This window comes from Python bivittatus, unplaced genomic scaffold (genome assembly GCF_059951505.1).
Source record: "Python bivittatus isolate LINGU-HERP-01145 unplaced genomic scaffold, Pbiv_v1 ctg000610_np1212, whole genome shotgun sequence".
Classification (NCBI taxonomy): Eukaryota; Metazoa; Chordata; class Lepidosauria; order Squamata; family Pythonidae; genus Python; species Python bivittatus.
This window is the reverse complement of record NW_028277088.1, coordinates 41,985,529-42,001,706: the sequence shown is the minus strand read 5'-3', so window position 1 is coordinate 42,001,706 and position 16,178 is coordinate 41,985,529. Positions and strand designations below refer to the sequence as shown.

Sequence of the window (16,178 nt, the reverse complement as noted above, 5' to 3'; positions counted from 1 at the left end):
ATACAAGTTGTCAAAACAATGAGAACATCAAGACTATTTTTCCTCCAAGAGCTACATGCAATGTATGTGTCATATATGGTCTCTTTGTCCCCACTGCATTACTTAACACATACATGCATACACATAGATACTGGTTTTCATAGCAATATGACAAAGGGAGAGAGATGACTAATCCTACATTAGAAACATGGATGAGTGGAGAATCTGAGCACTAGTCCTAATCCTTCCTCTTTACCGCTCCATGCACTGACTTAGGCTATGCATAGAGAGCCTTGGACAATTCTATCAGCCTGTCATTTGTTTCTTACACAGTCCAGTTTTTCTCTCTTTAGTCTTTACAAAAGACCAAGGAAAAAGCCAAAATCAACTGACTGGTCATTTTAAGCACATTCAGGCATCAGGCATATCATCAAGCATTATGGAGAATAAAATTCACTCTGAACTTGGCAGATACCAATAAACATGTGACAGTCTGCCCCATTATTAGGATGCTTAAAAGCAAAAACAAAAAACCATAGCTTTCTGAAGGACAGATCAGTTGATATATATCTAATGTGCCAGCAATATATCGTGCTCTTGCAGTTTGCAATACTCGACTATAGCAGCAGTTTACATTTTAATATTATTTTGGACAATCAAACATCTGATGGAGAAATTGTATCAAGAGAAAACGGGCAAGAGGAAATTGCATCTTTCAGTTATATTGCCAATATTAATCCACCCACATTGTTGCTGTACTGCAAAATATTGTACTCAGGGGCATCTGTATCAATTTGTAGTATATCTAATGGCACCTTTGCTTGGCATGATGAGAGCTGTAGGCCAATGAAGAATGCCAAGGTAGGAAAGTCCGGCTGAACAAATAGTTTTTCTTCCTGATACAAGCTGCTGATCCCCCATTCCACACTGCAGATACCCACTGCTCCATGTCTCACTCTGTGGCAGATGGTTCTAGATATCCCACAATGGCAACTTTGGACTTCCATTATTTGAGGGAATTATGGAAGCTGGATGCCAGTGGAGGCTGACACAAGGATGAGAAGTTTGAAGCCCTCCAGGTTTGCCGAACTGCAACTTCCAATAGCCTCAACCAACATGGCCAATTGTGAAGGTGGTTGGGAGTTGTTTTTCAGCAAATATGTGAAGGACCAAGGGCCAAAAATTCCCCGTTATAGGATAAAATCTTTCATCTGCTTGTTTTAAAAGATTCAGATTTGGCATAAAAATAGTTTTCAAATTTAAAATTCCAAGAACTAAAAAGTGTATTAAGATATCATATTAAGCCATAAACCCTGCTTTAGCTAACTGCAAAGAAAATTAGCATTGGGATGAGGCGGGCAGCAGATTGTCTCCTATCTCATGCAAAGATTAAGCAAGCATACAAGGGATAATGGATACCTACTGCATCTATACAGTTTCATAAATCACTTGTAAACCCTGATTTAAAGTTGACTTCTGATATTGGCTTGTTTGGGAGCAACTGACCCTAATCCTGAATTGGGACATTGTACAAAGCTTTTTTTTTCTTTGCACAGAAATGCTATTAACATTCATGATGTTTTATTAAACCAACACTCTTCATTTAATGATTTCTGAAAGCAGCTAGTGAGGCTTAAGATAATTAAAATCTACCTGGGTTTTTAAATTCCTCTTTAACTCATGCTCATTCTGTAGGAAATAGCATTCCAAGTATTAAAACCAACAGATTATTAATGAATGATAATGGTAATTAATAAGTAATGATTAAGTGATTAAATTGTTAATTAATGATGACTGACTACAGACAGAGTATGATTTGTTCCAAATAGCATGTTTTTGCTATCTTTTTAGTAGATGATGATCATAGTTGATTATCACACCTTAGAGTCTTCTCCCTCTGAAACAAGTATATAAGCATGTATTTCAAAGCTTGTTTTCTCTGTCCTAATTGATTAAATACAGACTGCTTACTCTTGGGTTAAAGAGTGGTCTCTTTCTCATTTCTTTTTTTTTAAAACCTTGCTGGGCCCAGTATTAATGCTTAGCTCAAGATAAAGGTTTTCATATTACACGCCAATGGGAAAAAAGTACAAATGCTAGTGGGAAGCTCTTCTATGATTACTCTAAAGCCCAACTTTCATTCATGATTGATTGTGAAGTAGTTCAGATTGAGTTGTAAAATGCAATGTGTTGTTCTTGGATTGCAGCTCACTGCTTCACTCCAAAAAGATCAAGCTCAGAATTTTCATCTGTGGCTTTTGAGAGAACTAAGCTGCCCCATGGCGTAATCTTCACTTGACTTGGCATGTTAAGAATCCAGGTGTGACAATACCCTTTAGGAAACCCGATCAATGAAGAGGAGTTGGATGGAGGGTTCACAGATGTAGAAGAAAAGTAGCATCTAGAGGAGAAAAATCTCTCTTTTTAATTTGGCCCTCATCCCAACCTATCAATACACACAATTACTTTAGAGTTTGTTGGACCTTTTGGTCTCTCCGGTCTACTGTTGTCTGTTTCAGATAGTAATGAAGCCCCAAGATTTAAGGCAGAGGTTATTTGCAATCCTGCTATCTAAATTTCAGTTAATTGGTGTGGCTGGGAATTGACCTTTTGGACCATAGAGTTGCACATGAGAACAAAGGTGAGAATTTTTGTTTGTTTTTCTTGATGCCATTTCCCCTCAGAGATTATCTAATAAAGGTAATGTAGCTGAGATGGTTCTTCTTTTGCTGAACCAATCCCCACCCCACCCCACCCCCCAAAGGAATCAAACCTCAGAATCAAACTGGAAAGAAAGGACTTTTATAAAACAATAACATGCTATATTTATGTATTTACCCCTCCTTCCTTCCTTCCTTCCTTCCTTCCTTCCTTCCTTCCTTCCTTCCTTCCTTCCTTCCTTCCTTCCTTCCTTCCTTCCTTCCTTCCTTCCTTCCTTCCTTCCTTCCTGTGATGTCATTCTATTGATGGTCTTTATTGGTAGCTGTGCACAGAAATGGCCTGAAATTCATTCAGTACTAACCTTTTTAATCACTGTCAGGATAAGACATGATAGGTCAGGGGGCTGAGTTCAGATCTTGCAATATTTATGCTAATTAAGTTGCCGCCTAGTCAGTGAAATAGCCAAAATTGGTACAAAGACTACATTTACTTTCAAAGGCTCTTTGCTTGCAGGACTTCTATTTTTAGATAGCTTGAGTCTTCACAGATATTTTCTGAATGCATTTCATTCATATCAGTGGAATATACTTCCAGAATGGATGGGACCTGATAAGGGTATAATTGATGGGGAAGTGATCAAGACAATGTGTGTGATTAGAATTTGACCCATCTTCCTGAATACAGAACATGTGAATGCTGATTTGAATGTTTTGCATTTAATCTATGTTTTGAAGTTTAAACAAGACTTTAGGAGAATCTTCTACAATTTAACAGGAACATTTGGTTAATGGCTATGTTGCTGAAGATTCCAATAACCAATTGTTAAATTAGAATATCCCCAAAGCAAGTTCCCTTTTGCTCAAGTTACCTACTTAATATCTGTGCCCAGCTTAGTATCCTCCAGATGTACAGGGCTAAAACTCCCATGATGACTAGCCAGCTGGCTGGAGCAATGTCCAATTCATCTGAACACAACTAATTTGGGGGAAATTCCTGTATATTGTGGACATATGTGCTGTCATGATTTGCCTGACTGGTTTGGACTTTAGATCATTCTATTGTGTTCAGCACTGGATGTGCAAACATACTTGTCCAATAGACTTTCCTGGCTGCTTTGGAGGACTTGTGCCAAATTACCATCAACATCTAGAATTTGTTGTTTAGCCTGCAATTCTAGTGCCTGCTTTGAGATGGAGAAAATGGTAAAAAAATCACACTGCTCCAGTTGCTATCTTGACAGATGGTAGACTGGATGCATTTTGTAATTGGTCTTCCAAACGTTCCATCATTATCTTCTAAATGAGTAAAGAGACAGAAGATGCATGGGTTTTGTTATTGTTTTCTTACAGAGAGATTAAAAGAATGTCCATATGAATTCCTGGTACACTTCAAGAATCTGGCCTGTGGCATACCGAATGTTTTTAAGACTGTGGATGTGCTAGGTGGTCAAGTCCTGATGTCAACTTATCTGTGAAAAAAAAAAGATCACATTATGCAGTTCCCTCATCTAATGATCTTGGGGTCCAGATTGTTATTCAGCATCCTAGTGGACAGGGAAACCAAAAAGAACAGCTTTCCTTTGAATTTCCAAAGGCCTACTTGCCTAAAGGCATGGTTTACGTGCCATAGACTACAAAGCAAGTATTTATTTGCACACTTCAAATAATAATAGGGTGTGAGGCAAATTACTTTGGGTTCTAGGATCTGAAAAAATAAGAAAACAGATCTGTAATCCTTCACAGCAACTTTTTCAAGCTGATGACCTCAGATCCTTCAACCAGTATGATTACTGTTTCAGCATGTCTGGAAGATATCAGATTGGCAAAGTTTTTCTTAAAGAGGAATAGGATATTATTTCTAATCCTATTTCCAGTCCACATATTTCATGTTCTATTTTTTTTTTTTTTTTTTGTCTGCGCTCAGTCATTACTGACCCTGCAGTGACTGCTTTGGATGAGTCCTTTGCAGTTTTCAAGGCAATTGTTTCGGAAGTGGTTTGCCAGAGCCTCCTTCCTAGGGCAGAGCCCAGCTGGCGAGCGCAGGAGGCGGGGTTTCCGTTGCTTCGCGCCCTTTTTCAGGCGAGCACGGTTTCGCGCTTACCGGCAGCTGCTCCCGACTCCTTTTTGCACGGCGCCGCCAGCATTTTTCCTCCCACCGGAGTGAGAGTCCCCATTTATCTACTCACATAAGTTTTCGAACTGTTGGGTTGACAGGAACTGGGGAGGAAACAGGAGCTCACCCTGTTTAGCGCGAAGGCTGGACTCGAACCGCTGAAGCGTCGACCATTTCTGGCCGGCAACTTTCAGCGTCATTAAGCCGCTGCGCCACCGCGTCCCCCGTCATGTTCTATACAAGTTGCAGAATGCAGCCTCCAAAGTCTAATTAAGAAATTGCTTTGCTGTTTCCTGGCATAGAAAACACTATGTTCTAGTGCCACTGTGAGCTTCTTTTCTGCAGGCCAAGTATATAGGCTTCCTCACCTGGATTTCTGAGGTCCAAACAGATACACCGCTCCACTTCCGCAACTTCCAGTCTCCCAAAGCAGATTCTTGGTGTGATCCTGTGTCTGTGTAGAAAGGAATCCTCCCTTTTTTATGTCTAAAGAGACACAGAGCATCTCAGCCCATGAGACATGTCCTTGGAAACAGGCTGGCCCGTGGAGTGATTATTATACCCTACCACTCATGGAGAACAAATCTTCACTGAACTCCATGTAATTGTTTCACGTATATTTTGGGGACTATAAATATGTAAGAATAATGTTCTCAAAATGTTTTGTGAAAAGTTCTGTCTTCTCTAGGATCACCTTTAAAAAAAATGGAACATTTATTATACGTGACAAGAAGGAGGGGGAAATCACAGAAGCATATATTGCTTCTATACCAGATAGTCCTACACGCACATGTACACACCCTATGTCAAACAATTACATTATTAATATTTAAATCAGTTTGCTTTTTACAGCAGAGGTAAAAAGTTCATTCAAATATAGAAAAAGAGGTCAGTTCCTCTGACCACTGTAGCTGATGGATCTTCCAGTCACTGCTTGCTTTCTCTCAGGATGCTCGCTCTGTGTAGAAGGCCCAGGACAGCCATGGGTGATCCATGAGCTTCATGCGACCTCCAATTCCAGTTTTTACAACTTGGGAACTCTCCGAGATTGCCATTTCAATGAACGTTTCAGTGGAAAATCAAACAAAACTGGCATGTTAATCCTCCAATAGACTTAACATACCTGTGAAAGACCCAAACAGGAGAGAAATTGGGCTAAAAGATCCCCCTTCCTCTCCTGTGATGTTTTTAGGGCTCAATTCTGTACTCTGCAGCTCTCATTTACAATGGAAAAAAATGTGCAACTCTTGTGGCAAATCTGACTTAAGATAGTCGATAGTGAGATCTGGGAATACAGTATCTCTTTGGGTACTTGTGTTCTAAGCCCTGCAGGGCCCCCTTCCTCAAGGTGGCACCTCCCAGATGTGCTCTTTGGAAGTTACAGTCCAATGCACTTAGGGGAAGGATGCTTTTCTAGGGCTTCATGGTAACTACTGGGGCTTTTCTCATTTGCTCAGGCATTCACTTTTGTTCTGGTTTAATGACGGTCACATTTCAACTGTTAACATTTTACACTGGACTGTTTCAGTGTTCTCTTCAGTTTTAATGTTCTGTTTTAAATCTTTTGTTATTGTTTTGGACACTTCTCACTGGGTGCTATTGATAGATCTGATCAACCTTCAAATGCTTTTGGATGAGACAAGGCATATCTCCATTTCATTAAGGAAAATGTCCATTTGTACATTATAACTGAATAGAAGGTAAGTAAGCTTCTTAAATGCACTCTGTAGTATGCTAACTTGCAAATTCCTCATTTCCTATGTTCCAAGGGCGGGGACAGCATTTTTGAGAGCAGTTTTCAAAACAGTGTTATCTCAGGCCATTTCTTATTTTCACACAAGAGCACACCCCTCTCAGTAATGGCTAAATTACTTTCCCAGCAATCTCAACTTGGCCAATGAGAATACATACTGGGAATTGTAGTTCCTTGCCCCATTCTTCCAACAGAGTCTCTTTGTCTGACAGATGAACTTGCTATTAATCATTAGATCATCTTACATCTCTCCTCAAGCCTGCTGGCTTTGCACTATTTTATAACCTCTGACTCAACAACACATGTTGGTGAGCCAATTGATTTGGATCAAAATAGTCCTTAGCAGCCCTTTGTTAACGTATTGGAAAAGTTCAGCTAAACACGTCAGAGGGCAGAACCCACAAACATTGCTATCTTTGCAGAGAAGATCACATCCTAAATTGCAGTAGTTCCCAAGAAAGCCTCTTTGCTCTTTGAAAATGCTTCTGATTTGCATTAGTGAAAAGAAAAGGCTGATTCATTTAAGATATTGAGAAAGATCTCAGTCCAGGTCTTAGTTCAAGCCATCTGGGTGGCTGAAAGGTGAGTTTGAGCCAGTTGTTTTCCCTTTAAATTTTTACCCCAACCCTCAGCTGCCCCTTCAATTTCAGAACATTGTGTGAAATCACCATGTGCAGCAGCATCCATGGGGAGGGTGTCAAAAAAATCAAAATGGCAGCTGTAATTACAATCCTTTTTTACATGTAATTGCATGATTACAGCTGCTATCTTGACTTTTTTTTGACACCCCCCCTCCCCCATGGACACGCCTTTGGGTTTGGGATACCCACTGAGTGGCAAAGCTTAGCTGGTAGTTAAGAGTGTTAAGCCTTTTTTCCCATTTGTTTGATTTCAGTACAAATTACCTTTTCCAAATGGTAGTTTGCAAGTGGGAAAAGATCATCCCATAAGAAATAGCTTGTGCCTATGTTTGCTGAGTCACTTTTTTCTCTGGTCAGCTAAGAGGTTTTGGAGTGGTATTTCTCACCTCTCATGGCAAGTTGTCATCGTTGGATGCGTGACCATTTAAGGGGATGCATCTTTTTCCAAAAGCATTAAAGCACTGTAATGCATTTCTGCTTTCTCCCGCTCCACCCCATTAGCATGTTGGCATTGTATCTTTCTTGAGCTTGACAGCTCCTGATGATTTAATGGATAATGCTGTGATGTTTTCCTGGCAACAGTGAAGAACTTGTTTGCCCTTGCCTTCTCCCAGGATATTTTTCAACTTTCCAGCCTACAGTCCTGGAATTTCTCTGTTACTCTAACCCAGTGTTTCCCAACCTTGTCAACTTTAAGATGTGTGGACTTCAACTCCCAGAATTCCCCAGCCAGCGTGAAGTACACACATGTTAAAATTGACAAGGTTGGGAAACACTGCTCTAACCAAACACTAATCATGCCTGACCCTGCTTAGCTGAGAAAGGGAACTGGGTTGCCCCATCTCTTTTCCATAGCCATTTAAGCTGGTGGCTATTCATCATGTTTTTATCCAAAGTAGACTGTAAGCTAAGAGTAAAATTGGCTCCTCCCCAAGGAAGTATCCCATTACACTGCTTCAAAGCTATATGCTTTGCTCAAGTGTTTGACTTATATGTGCATGTGGCTTTGCTGAGATTTCAACCAATCTGGCAGGCAAGTTATTTGAAAGGATGCTGGCTATCCTGATCTGATCTGATTTGTAACCCTGCTACAAATCCAGTAAATTGATCAGCTGCTTCCTACAGTTCTTAAAAAACAAATTAATTAATGGAGTGATGGAAAAGGCACCCAATGAAAACTGTTTGCCTCCACAGGAGTTATATTTAGCATGTTACAGGACTTCTGTAATAGATTGGTCTCTTTTAACTTGGAACACAAGCCTATTTTTATTTTCAGGGACCTGAGTTCTGCTGAACAATGCCCCATCGTGACCTGCCAAAGTCATTGGAAAGAGTCTATTGCCTCATGTTTTGCCAAAATACCTGGCAGTTCAAAATGTGTTTTCTAAGAAACTTAGTGAGATGGAGCTGGATTTCTTAATTATTCACTCTGTAGCTGCACTTGGCCATCAAAATGACCCCTTTGACTTAGTGATTCCAGGAACAAAGAGCTGTTTTACAACTTGGATTTTTTCCCCCTGAGATGGTAGGGGGAAGGGGAGAGAATGGCTGAACTTACATATCACCCCTTGCCATGATGTGGTTTAGTTTAAGGAGTTGTGTGGAAATTAGCCATTCTATACACCATGGCTTATGTTGGAGTGCACAAACTGTGGCCCTAAATCCCCAGGGGATCCCCAGAGCATCCCTAAAAGTTCCTACTGAATTTGTCACAGGAGGAGGAAACTCTTAAGTGTGTGGAGAGTAATTGTGTTGCTTACACATAATTAAACTTCATTAAATATTTCAAGTTAGTTTCATTTTGTCCAGACCCTGCTACTTGGAGCGGGGCATCAGCATGCCACTGGAAGTTCAAGTGGAGTCCACACTAGAGCAAACTTGAGCAATGCTGCCTGCAAAGCGTGGAACAAACTGGTCACAGTAGCCAGATGGAAGATCAATAGGATGGCCCTGACCCAAAAGGAAATTGGCCACCTGGAAAAGAGCTGCTGGACAACCACCAGAAGAAAGGAGAAATAATTAAGTTTCACCTCTCTTATTGCTAAGGACCACGCACTCATGCTCAGTCAAAGTCAGTTTTCATTGTCGTCCATCTGCACTCCAGATATTCCTTCTGCCACTTCATCTCCCCAAGGTCTTTGGAGAACCAATGAGCCAACTGGGATTGGCCAATAGCAACTTCATTAAGGGCTTCCCACCAGCAGCACACCAGGCCCTCAATCAACTCACCTCCAAGTGCCTGCCAGAAATCAGATGGATCCATAAGGGGCAGACCATCTGAATGCTCCCAGCCCTGTTGAGGAAATGGGTGGCAGCCAATTGCATCTGGATCAGGAAGTAATCTGTTCACAACAAAGAGCAGATTTAATATTCCCCACATCCAGATGACAGAGCAACTACTTGGAGGCAAAACCCAGGTCTAATACGTAACTGTCTACATGAGTCAGAGCCCAGATAACTTGGGCAAGCCTATGGTTGTCATGGAGTCCATTAACTCTATTAGACCCATACCTGAGAATGAAATCACCCAGTACCAACAGATGGGAAGTCTCCATCACCAAGTTGGCAACCAGGTCCAGATCTGTGTGTGTGTGTATATGTGCCATTTCGGCCATCACTGTGCCAGTAGCTAGCTGTTGTGCATTTCTCCTAGTTTGATGCTACCCTGCAATGTTGAACAGGTATTTCACCCCAAGCCAGGAGATGCAAAAAGCCCTAGATTGGGAAAAGCTAGCTTTTATTAACCCTAGCCCCACTATCTGTAATGGATATGCGTCTTACCATTAGTCCAAAAGAGGCCAAAGAGAAAGGTAGCAGAAAGAACCATCAGGGCATAGCTTTTTCATTCCTTAACACTTTTGCCCCTAATAATCTGGTTGTAATTAGTTAAATGATTGCATATGTTTAACACAAACTTGATGCAGCATTTTTTCAGTGATGATCCTCATTTATAAAATTCCTGATGGAGCAGTAAGATCAACTAGCTTCCAGCTGCCTTTTAGAGGACCTTGCCACTGTTGTATTTCTCAATGTTTTTTTAGAATAGATTACACTGGTATATTAGTGGCTGTTTTTTAAATCAGGTTGACAAAATGGAATTGAATGTTCTAATTATGTTGTTTTCTGATCATCATCCACATTATTTTAAATATTGTTTTAAACCTGTTTTCCACATTCTAGCAATCCTCAGATATGATGGGTCACCATCTCTGTAATTCCTCACAAGACAGCTTTGATTTCATTATATAATATATGGTGCCGTAGGGGAGGGGGGAATCACATTTTGAAGGTGACATAACAAACAAATGTACAAAAGAACAAGTAATTCAATGTGTGTGTTTATCTTGAGATTGCAAGCTGAATCCCACAGGATGCTTGTTTACTCTTGGTAAAAATAGGAACAAGAACACTAACAGCATGCACTCATCCACAGCCTAAATCCTTTTGCTTTGACTTGTAACCAACGGAGCTAATTAAACCACTTTTACATTTTTAAAAATTTTATTGCATACGGTGGGGCAAAAAAGTATTTAGTCAGCCACCAATTGTGCAAGTTCTCCCACTTAAAAAGATGAGAGAGGCCTGTAATTTTCATCATAGGAATACCTCAACTATAAGAGACAAAATGGGGGGGAAAAATCCAGAAAATCACATTGTCTGATTTTTAAAGAATTTATTTGCAAATCATGGTGGAAAATAAGTATTTGGTCAATATCAAAAGTTCATCTCACTACTTTGTTATATATCCTTTGTTGGCTATGACAGAGGTCAAATGTTTTCTGTAAGTCTTCACAAGGTTTTCACACACTGTTGCTGGTATTTTGGCCCATTCCTCCATGCAGATCTCCTCTAGAGCAGTGATGTTTTGGGGCTGTCGCTGGGCAACACGGACTTTCAACTCCCTCCAAAGGTTTTCCATGGGGTTGAGATCTGGAGACTGGCTAGGCCACTCCAGGACCTTGAAATGCTTCTTACGAAGCCACTCCTTCGTTGCCCGGGTGGTGTGTTTGGGATCATTGTCATGCTGAAAGACCCAGCCACGTTTCAACTTCAATGCCCTTGCTGATGGAAGGAGGTGTTCACTCAAAATCTCACGATACATGGCCCCATTCATCCTTTCCTTTACACGGATCAGTCATCCTGGTCCCTTTGCAGAAAAACAGCCCCAAAGCATGATGTTTCCACCCCCATGCTTCACAGTAGCTATGGTGTTCTTTGGATGCAACTCAGCATTCTCTCTCCTCCAAACACGACGAGTTGAGTTTAGACTAAAACATTCTACTTTGGTTTCATCTGACCATATGACATTCTCCCAATCCTCTTCTGGATCATCCAAATGCTCTCTAGCAAACTTCAGACGGGCCCAGACATGTACTGGCTTAAGCAGGGGGACACATCTGGCACTGCAGGATTTGGGTCCCTGGCAGCGTAGTGTGTTACTGATGGTAGCCTTTATTACTTTGGTCCCAGCTCTCTGCAGGTCATTCACTAGGTCCCCCAATGTGGTTCTGGGATTTTTGCTCACCATTCTTGTGATCATTTTGACCACACAGGGTGAGATCTTGCATGGAGCCCCAGATCAAGGGAGATTATCAGTGGTCTTGTATGTCTTCCATTTCCTAATTATTGCTCCCACAGTTGATTTCTTCACACCAAGCTGCTTGCCTAATGTAGATTCAGTCTTCCCAGCCTGGTGCAGGTCTACAATTTTGTTTCTGGTGTCTTTCGACAGCTCTTTGGTCTTGGCCATAATGGAGTTTGGAGTGTGACTGTTTGAGTTTGTGGACAGGTGTCTTTTATACTGATAACAAGGTCAAACAGGTGCCATTACTACAGGTAACAAGTGGAGGACAGAGGAGCCTCTTAAAGAAGTAGTTACAAGTCTGTGAGAGCCAGACATCTTGCTTGTTTGTAGGTGACCAAATACTTATTTTCCACCATGATTTGCAAATAAATTCTTTAAAAATCAGACAATGTGATTTTCTGGATTTTTTTTCTCATTTTGTCTCTCATAGTTGAGGTATACCTATGATGAAAATTACAGGCCTCTCTCATCTTTTTAAGTGGGAGAACTTGCACAATTGGTGGCTGACTAAATACTTTTTTGCCCCACTGTATATGAAACAAAGAAAAAAAGAACCTACTGCATAACTAGAATATAAATCAAGAGAAACAGAAAAGAAAGAAAATACTTTAATAAGAAAATAACTCTGTTATTCAACAAATTATATCTTGACTACATATTGGTGGCTTTTTTCCACATGATATGAAACAAGTTAATAGCTGGAGAGTGAATATATTTCATCAGCCCAAGCTTAACATCAGGTATAAGAGATTATGTCCATCAAACATTTTTTTCAGCTACAGTCCATGTCCAATAAATGCAGAGTTACTTCATATGCTGTTAAATTCCAAATTACTGATATATTGTTCAACTTTTTATTTCCCTTCCCAATACCCTGTTAGTGCATTTATTAATACTGGACCAAAAAGGGACCACAGTGGAGCAGCCCCCAAGTATCTGTCATTCGCACCATGCTACACTTCCAACATATTGAGGCTGACATCCAGCCCTTATTAAACATCCTCAGAGATACCAAAAACACTAGAAAGAGAATTTTTTAAGAGCAGAAGATATATATCTTTAACATTCTGTAACATACTAACCCAGTCATTTGACTAAACCACTTTTAATATAACTAAGGGCAACTTATATGGGCATGTTGGATGTATTTCCTCTCTTCTCCCTGGGATATAGGAATGAATGGGCACATATTCCATGTGAACCAGTAGCAAAATACAGTTGCACACACAGGGGTGTCTGCAGTGATGGTCACTGGCTTCAAAATGAGTGTAACCAGGTGATCAAACTCTGCCCTTTTTTATGCATAAAACGTGCGTCACACATTAAAAAGGGTCTGGAGTTCCACTGTCTGGCTTCACCTGTGACTTTGAAGCCAGTCACTGTATCTATGGACCACCCTGGACACCCATGTACAAATATACTCTTTGCCATAACCTTTGCTGAGAATGCAAGCTCTCATGTTTCTTCCTTAAACTCCCCAAATAATGCAAAATCAGGTCTAAACCTTAGGTACTAATACCCACACTAGATATCTGAGAAATCCATCTTGCCATTTTCCTTTAGTACCAGTCAAAGGGATCATGGCTGGCGTCAAAGGCAGGACTTATGGGAGGCAGTTTTCTGTGTTCCATTGGTGAGCAGATGATAGAAAGGGATTCACTAGGGGGTCTAATTCTGTAACAGCAGCAGCATCCAAATGTCTCCCTCCCCCCTAACTCACAGCTAAAACAAAGAAATGGATGGGCAAGCATTTGGGTGGGCTGGAGTAAGGGAGAAGGCAGCCAGGAGTAGCTGTTGTGTGGATGAGCTGTGAGCCTCACTCACTCCTGATCCTCCAAAGAGTTTCAGTGTCCTTTAACGGCAGGTCTTCTGAATCAGGTTTCTGCTGATGGATCTTGAGCCCTGGCATAAAACCAGAATCATCCCAGAAACCTAACACAAATGTTGTTAGGGTAGAAGGGGTTAATTACTAAAGCAATGTCCTCCTTTCAAGTATCAGTCACAAGATGCACACCCAGGGCCAATCGTATTGTTCAAGCACAAGGGAGGCAAGCTCCATGTCTATTTTGCCCAGGCTTCTGGGATTGCTCTGACTTCTGGCAAAGCTGTAACAGTCTTGGCATGACAACCACCATCCAATCTGGAAAACCTTTCTCAAAAGCAAATGAGTCTCTTTTCCTTTTCAAAGACTTTGGCCTCCTCTTCGGTTATTGGGTTTCCAGTTAAGCTGTTGAAAATGGAAAAAGAGAAAAAAGTTTTTTTAAAAGCTGTCTCTACAGGTGGGAAATTGGGTGTTTTTCCTTTTCTTTCCTTCCCCCTCAATTTAGCTCTTCCCATTGCCTATTTCTTCTGGGAAGCACAAGATGCAACTGTCCTGATTGGAGGATGTGAAAACACTTCAGAACACTAACAGTCTTCCATATATTCCCCATGCTTAACCAATACCAGGGGAATACTGAAACTAATGATGCTTGATTGATTCTTCTGTTTTGAGAAACATATTAAGCTTCCTCTTCAGCAAGAATTTGCTTTAATTACTGTGATGTGGGCTCAGTTTAACAGAAATGAAATGGGATCTCTTTTGCTTCCTTCAGATTTTTATGCAGCTAATTGGGACGGAATTAATTAAGCAAGATTAACCAAGAATGAGGCTATGAGACACCACCTAGGGAACTTCTCTCTCTCCTTGTTAATGGGGACAGCAAATCTGTAGCCTTCCAGATACTGAAATAACAGCTGTCAGCATCCTTCACTGGAAAACACCCACATGCATGTTTTAGTTTATACCTGGGATCATCCAAATATTGCTGAATGCAAACAACTGGTAGCTCTAAGCAACAGTGCCAGTGGTGAAGGTTGCTGGGAGTTGTAGTTCAGCTCAAGCAGGAGGGCCACAGGCATCCCACCCTTGCTTTCTCCCTCTGAGGAGAAATACTCCATCTAGTGAGGCTTTCCCCAAGGGCATGAAGGCTCACTGGTGAGTGTTATTCTCTATGGCTGACCTTACCAGATTTCTTTAAGAGCTGTATTGTCCTGGAGAGCATCAGCTAAACTCTTGGCTCCTCGAGTAGTAATCTGATTCTGGATGAGCCTGGAATAGGGGGTGGAGGAGGGGAGAAACAAGTAAAAGAAGACAAATAGTTTACACTGGACAAACTCTGATGTTTATGCCTACTTCACAGCATCCTGTCTGTTGTGCACTTGGCCAGAGCATCCTGCCTGTCATGCACCAGTGGTGCATCCAATGCAGAAAATCAACACTCCCCTTGACCAGCAAAGCTGGTGGCTTGCCAGGAATTAATGGTTTCTGATTTCTATCTGCATGGCTGGCTTGTTTGGAATCAGACAATCTTGCCATAGAAGCGGAGCCGAGAGGCTCCAAGCCTCTTCAATTTAAAGTGCACAGGCCTCTTTCAGGGTTACTGAGCTTAATTGTACTATTAACTCTATGACTCCTCTGTGATCACAGCAGAGCAGCTGTCTGGGGGATGATGCCGGCTGGTTCCACCCAACTGCCGGAGAAGGCCATTCGCCGGCCACGTTGCACTGGCTGAGAACCACTTCGGCAAAGGCCTGCAAAGACTAGTGCTGGGGAGATGTAAATCACTGCAAAGGATTCAGGCTTGCTTTATTTATGTTTGTTTAATCCAGAAATGAGCAAACTCCCTTCTGCTGAAGCCACATTCCTCCAGGAATAAGCTGCTTGGGGCTGCATTTCACACCAAGGATAGGTGGGACAGAAGCAAGTGAGGGGCATGACAGAAACCAAAAGCAGGCAGAGGCCACCTTATCTCTGACTCTGTCTTTCCCCTCCAGCATGCCTCTTCCTCTTTTTTCCTTCCTAACATGGTGCCCTCTAGATGTAAAAAAGGTAAGACTTCCAGGAGTCATGCTTGATGCCTGGTGACGGTAAGGATGCATCCAAGTTGTTTCTCTGACAATAGCATGGAAGTCATTCGAGATACTGCCTTTTTCTGGCATTTTGCACTCTTAGCCCTCAGCTTTGGGATTTCCTGGCGATTGTTGGGGTTGTGAAATGTTAGTACACAAACCCTGAGGAGGAGAGAGGATTCATCCTTACCTCTTGGAGAGCCATGAGGAGAAGAGAAAGAAAATGAGGGAAACTGGGAAAAAAAGGTGGGCTCCAAGCCCCTCCCACACAAAGCAGCAAGGCTAGGCCGCAGCGGAGCCGCCCCTCCCTTTGTGCTCGTGTGAGACAGGCTTGGTTGGAACCCCGTATTTTCCAACAGTGATCTCCCATCCAAGTACTAATCTCCTTCAACCCTGCTTCCCATTTTCAAGGTCAGACCTCTGCTGTGATGCCCTCTAGATGTGTTGGGCCTACAATGACAGAGGGAATCAGTTGGGAAGGATGCTAGGAGACGGTTTTTCCCCTTGCCTCATTTCTCTCTCATCTGCCTGCATGGTGCTTGCACGTTTTCCAACG

At 41.7% G+C, this 16,178-nt stretch overlaps 1 protein-coding gene across 3 annotated transcripts in view; it reads right to left on the bottom strand.

Moving 5' to 3' along the window:
- Positions 1-12,321: 12,321 nt before the first annotated feature.
- NOD1 (nucleotide binding oligomerization domain containing 1) overlaps positions 12,322-16,178 on the bottom strand; it is a 46,001-nt gene continuing 42,144 nt past the window's right edge. For all 3 annotated transcript variants that reach the window (XM_088150880.1, XM_088150881.1, XM_088150879.1), the window contains 2 exons: positions 14,739-14,822; positions 12,322-13,958 (listed from right to left, as the gene is read on the bottom strand). In XM_088150880.1, coding sequence (XP_088007006.1) covers positions 13,886-13,958; positions 14,739-14,822 — 157 coding nt within the window. In that variant the 3' untranslated portion in view covers positions 12,322-13,885. The remainder of the gene's footprint in view (positions 13,959-14,738; positions 14,823-16,178) is intronic.